Consider the following 5,358-nt stretch of genomic DNA (forward strand, 5'->3'; position numbering starts at 1 on the left):
CCCCCCCCCTTCTGTCTTGTAGAGGACGGCCCGGTGAATGACAAAGAAAAGATCATCTCAAAGTACACCGAGAAGCTGGACAATGGTGACCCCTCGGCACTGCCCGCGCTGGAAGCCCCTTCGGCATGTTCCGGCGGTGTGGGTTACGGTGGCAGTCAGTCTTCCCGAAGTCAGTCCCGGGGGAACCAGGAGGAGGACAAAGCCGACCACACCTCCTCCTACCTGGACAGCTTCAGCCCCAGCATGGCCCAGGGCGACCCCACCAGGGAGGAGGGAGAGAAGGCCTATCAGTGCACAGAGTGCGGGAAGAACTTCCGGAAGCGAGACAGTCTGAAGCGCCATCAGCAGACCCACACCGGCGAGCGTCCCTACAACTGCATAGAGTGCGGGAAGAGTTTCATCCAGAAGCAGCACTTGGTCACCCACCTCAGGACCCACACGGGGGAGCGGCCTTTCAAATGCGAGGAGTGCGGGAAGAGCTTGAGCACCAACGAACGGCTGAAGATCCACCAGAGGATCCACACCGGGGAACGCCCCTACAAGTGCGAGGACTGCGGCAAGAGCTTTCGAGCCCACCGGGTGCTGAAGGTCCACCAACAGACACACACCGGTGAACGCATCCACAAGTGCGAAGAGTGCGGCAAGCGGTTTCGGCACAAGCAGACGCTCATGGCTCACCAGAGGAGCCATTCCGGGGAGACCAGTTACAGCTGCAACGAGTGCGACGAGAGCTTCCGAACCTTCAAGCACCTGAAGTTCCACCAAAAGCTGCACCGCGGAGAAAAGCCGCACGAATGCGAGGACTGCGGCAAGGGGTTCCGTAAGCGGGAACACTTGAGACGCCACCAGCAGATCCACACGGGTGAACGTCCTTTCTCCTGTGAGGAATGCGGCAAGGGCTTTATCCAGAAACATCACCTCATCCGGCACCAGAGAACCCATTCCGGCGAGCGACCGTTCACTGTGGTCATTGTGGAAGAGTTACCCTATCCGAACTCCGCCAATGGCAACTGCCGAGGCAGCCCGCACATCTGCAGCGAGTGCGGAAAGAGCTTCACCACGTACGAGCACCTGAAGAGACACAGCCGCCTCCACACCGGTCAACGGCCCAACAAGTGCGAAGACTGCGGCAGGACCTTCAAGTCCCAGAAACTCTTGAAAGCCCATAAAAAGGCCCAGGACGAGGAGACCGGGCAGTGCCGGGATGAAGACAGCGAGAACAGCGAGAGCCAGCGGCCAGCACCGGGAGAGAAGCCGTTTGAGTGCGGCGAGTGCGGCAAAATGTTCCGCTTCCTGAAGCACTTGAAGTTCCACCTTCACACCCACACCGGGGAGAGGCCCTTCAAGTGCGAGTCTTGCCAGAAGACGTTCCACAAACGGGACTGCCTGAAGAGACACCAGCAGATCCACACCGGGGAGCGACCGTTTACCTGCACCGACTGCGGCAAGGGCTTCATCCAGAAGCAGCACTTGGTGAGGCACCAGAGAACTCACACCGGGGAACGCCCCTACATCTGCAGTGAGTGTGGAAAAACATTCAGCACCTGCGAGCACCTGAAGATCCACGGTCGCACCCACACCGGGGAAAAACCGTACAAGTGCAACGACTGCGGGCAAAGCTTCCGCAAGCGGGAGTACCTCAAGTGCCACCAGCAGACTCACACTGGAGAACGCCCCTTCACCTGCTCCGAGTGCGGCAAAAGCTTCATCCAGAAACACCACCTCATTGCGCATCTCCGCACCCACACCGGAGAAAGACCTTACCAATGCAACGACTGCGGCAAAACCTTCCGGCACAAGCAGAATCTGACCACGCACCAAAAGATCCACGGCATTGGATTGTAGGGTCAAAATGAATGGCTTTTTATTGAGTTTCAGTGTTGCTCTTTTATTACGTCTAAAGCCGGTGTGGATTTGGAGAGCTGTTACTACACGATAGAGCAGCGGTACCCTCGGCTGGTGGCCCAGGAGATGTGTGCCTGGGAATTCAAACAGGACCAGGAACATGTCTGCATTGTATATACTGCTGGGGATTACTGCTTGCAGACTGGTGGTTCAGAGGTGTCCAATGAAAGCGAAGGTCCGCATTGCTTGTGGATTCCACTCTACGGTAGACCCAGTGTACTTCCAGGAAGGTCCAGAGACTGCATAAGGCTGGTGGTTCACAGGTGGCCACTCTGTGGTAGACCCAGTGTACGTCTAAGAAGGTCCCAAGACTACATAAGCCTGGTGGTTTACAGGTGGCCACTCTGTGGTAGACCCAGTGTACGTCTAAGAAGGTCCCAAGACTACATAAGCCTGGTGGTTTACAGGTGGCCACTCTGTGGTAGACCCAGTGTAAGTCCAAGAAGGTCCCAAGACTACATAACACAGGTGGCCACTTTGTGGTAGACCCAGTGTACTTCCAAGAAGGACCCAAGACTACATAAGCCTGGTGGTTCACAGGTGGCCACTCTGTGGTAGACCCAGTGTACTTCTAAGAAGGTTCCAAGACTACATAAGCCTGATGGTTCACAGGTGGCCACTCTGTGGTAGACCCAGTGTACTTCCAAGAAGGTCCAAAGACTACATAAGCCTGGTGGTTCACAGGTGGCCCCTCTGTGGTAGACCCAGTGTACTTCTAAGAAGGTCCCAAGACTACATAACACAGGTGGCCCCTTTGTGGTAGACCCAGTGTACTTCTAAGAAGGTCCCAAGACTACATAACACAGGTGGCCCCTTTGTGGTAGACCCAGTGTACTTCTAAGAAGGTCCCAAGACTACATAAGCTTGGTGGTTCACAGGTGGCCACTCTGTGGTAGACCCAGTGTACTTCTAAGAAGGTCCAGAGACTACATATGCCTGGTGGTTTACAGGTGGCCACTCTACGGTAGACCCAGTGTACTTCCAAGAAGGTCCCAAGACTACATAAGCCTGCTGGTTCACAGGTGGCCACTCTGTGGTAGACCCAGTGTACTTCCAAGAAGGTCCGAGACTACATAAGCTTGGTGGTTCACAGGTGGCCACTATGTGGTAGACCCAGTGAAGGTCCAAGAAGGTCCCAAGACTACATAACACAGGTGGCCACTTTGTGGTAGACCCAGTGTACTTCTAAGAAGGTCCCAAGACTACATAAGGCTGGTGGTTCACAGGTGGCCACTCTATGGTAGACCCAGTGTACTTCCAAGAAGGTCCCAAGATTACTGTTGGTTACACTTCTCTTGCCTATTCCCTTGATCCTAAGCTAGTTTAGAAACCGAATCATAATGTGGCCTTTACGATGACCTGTTGGCTGCAATGCCAAGCTAGATGCCCACCACCAGTAACAGGATGACATCTACAGATGTGTTCCAACGAAGGTTAGAGCATCACCCATAGACCCCTATCTGCATGATATCATCACCGATATGTCACAGACAGGCAAAGAAAGTGCATAGTGGTCAGTAAACTGAAGAGTGTAAAGGGAATGCAGTGTGCCAAGCTTAAACGTCAGCGCAGTGAGTCATGGCTTACTCTTCTTCCATTTGTATTATGAAGACTTTGCTTTTATTACCCAGAACCCCCCCCCAGAGTATAGAGAGAGACCTCCCAGGTTGCAGATACTGTGAACAGAAGAGACTCATTGTGGGACAATCGCATAACATCTACACGTCCTTCATGCAAAAGGCAATAATATGACAGGTCCTCTTCTTCAAGGAGCTGAGGCTTTCTAGAGTCGCCCATTTTCATTGAGCTCCAGGTGGCACCATGGTACGGCAGAATGTGGTGCAGGTGCAGCCACACCGTGTTCTCCCGTGTCTTAGGAGGGCCATGAAGTAGGAAACATTCCTCCATCTTGCCAAGTGATAATGAGCACCTCACGTTTCCAGATGTGCTCGGTGGCTCCTGAAATTGGCCCATGGAATGCTGAAACATGTCAGTCGGGGGGTGATAGTGGGGGGGGGTGCCTGGTCATTCTCACACCTAAGCAAGGCAGATTGAGTTCCCATTATGTCTATCATTATATGAGGGAGATGTGGAAGAGCCAACAAATCACAGCCTGTGGTGTCCTGACGCCTTTCCCACACAATGCAGGAATGGACAAGTTGGATATACAGATCAGGAGTCATACAGGAGCCTGCGGAAGCCATAAAGAAGCCAAGGAATTTCTTCAATCATTGACTTTACCAGCCAGCAGGCCCCGGCACTCACAGATATATTTGGTGGCCTGGCTCTGGGATCCTTGCCGTCAGAATGCTTCATTCCTATAGGACTAAGCGTATTATGTACTTCCCATCACCCACCTCTCAGACTCTCTCCACGGCTAACGCTCACAGGATGACTGCTATTAACCCCAATGTGTCCATCTCTTGTTATGTTTACCAGCGTGCATCTGATGTCACCTTGTTTGGTTAAGTGTTCACCAATTGTTGGGTCATGGCACCAGGCTTTGTATGATAATATGATGACTTCCACCAGGGGAGGACTGGGAACCTTCCGACAAAGTGCCATGGTGCCACATGGATAGGTGGGTGTCCATGAATGACTTGGGTTATGGTGACACACCTTTAGATGTTCCAGCATGGGCTTCCATCGTGGCTTCTTGGCATACGGTCTCATGACATCTCAGAGCCACCTGGTGGTTCACAGGTGGCCACTCTGTGGTAGACCCAGTGTATGTCCAAGAAGGTCCAGAGACTGCATAAGCCTGGTGGTTCATAGGTGGCCATTCTATGGTAGACCCAGTGTATGCCCAAGAAGGTCCCGAGACAGCATAAGCCTGGTGATTCACAGGTGGCCAGGAAGATGGTGCTGGAAGAATTCCTTCTACAAGATGCTGCTATTGCAGCTCTGAACAGAAAATGGATATCTATGTGACACCCAGCACGTGTCACTGCGGGTTCCCCCCTGTGACCAATGTCAAGTATTATCACTCAGGGCCACCATCCTATCTCATTAGTCTTGTCCTTGGAGGGGCAAATGCCTACTTCCCTGGCCCAGTCCTCCCCTGACTTCCATTGACGTGCCAACAGATGTGTATTTGAGATAATCAATAACAGGTGAAAATGTCTTCTTCTGAGATGAGGGCGTTCCCGGGTGTTGTGATTATTATTATCTGTCCCTTGAAATTCCCCTTTATGTCAGATGGCTGGAGACCATTCACTGCACTTTTATGAGTCAATAAGAATTGATTATTCCAGGCTTGCACCTTCGGCCCGGTGACAGCTGCTTTGTTCCAGATGTTCTTAGCACACCAATAGAATGGAGTTGCCTCTACCCCCATGGCCAATAATATGGAGTTGGTGTTCCAGGCCAATAATATGGAGTTGCCTCCACCCCCATGGACAATAATATGAAATTGCCTCCACCCTCATTGATTATTCTAGGCTTGCACCTTCG

At 52.5% G+C, this 5,358-nt stretch overlaps 1 protein-coding gene across 1 annotated transcript in view; it reads left to right on the forward strand.

Moving 5' to 3' along the window:
• The window catches only part of LOC108802394 (zinc finger protein 135-like), an 8,225-nt gene extending 6,333 nt beyond the window's left edge, over positions 1 to 1,892 (forward strand). Inside the window, exon 3 of the mRNA XM_018574254.1 lies at positions 5 to 1,892. Coding sequence (XP_018429756.1) covers positions 5 to 1,845 — 1,841 coding nt within the window. The 3' untranslated portion in view covers positions 1,846 to 1,892. The remainder of the gene's footprint in view (positions 1 to 4) is intronic.
• The last annotated feature ends 3,466 nt before the right edge of the window (positions 1,893 to 5,358 follow it).

This window comes from Nanorana parkeri, unplaced genomic scaffold (genome assembly GCF_000935625.1).
Source record: "Nanorana parkeri isolate BGI_ZX_2015 unplaced genomic scaffold, ASM93562v1 scaffold2839, whole genome shotgun sequence".
In the NCBI taxonomy this organism is placed as follows: Eukaryota; Metazoa; Chordata; class Amphibia; order Anura; family Dicroglossidae; genus Nanorana; species Nanorana parkeri.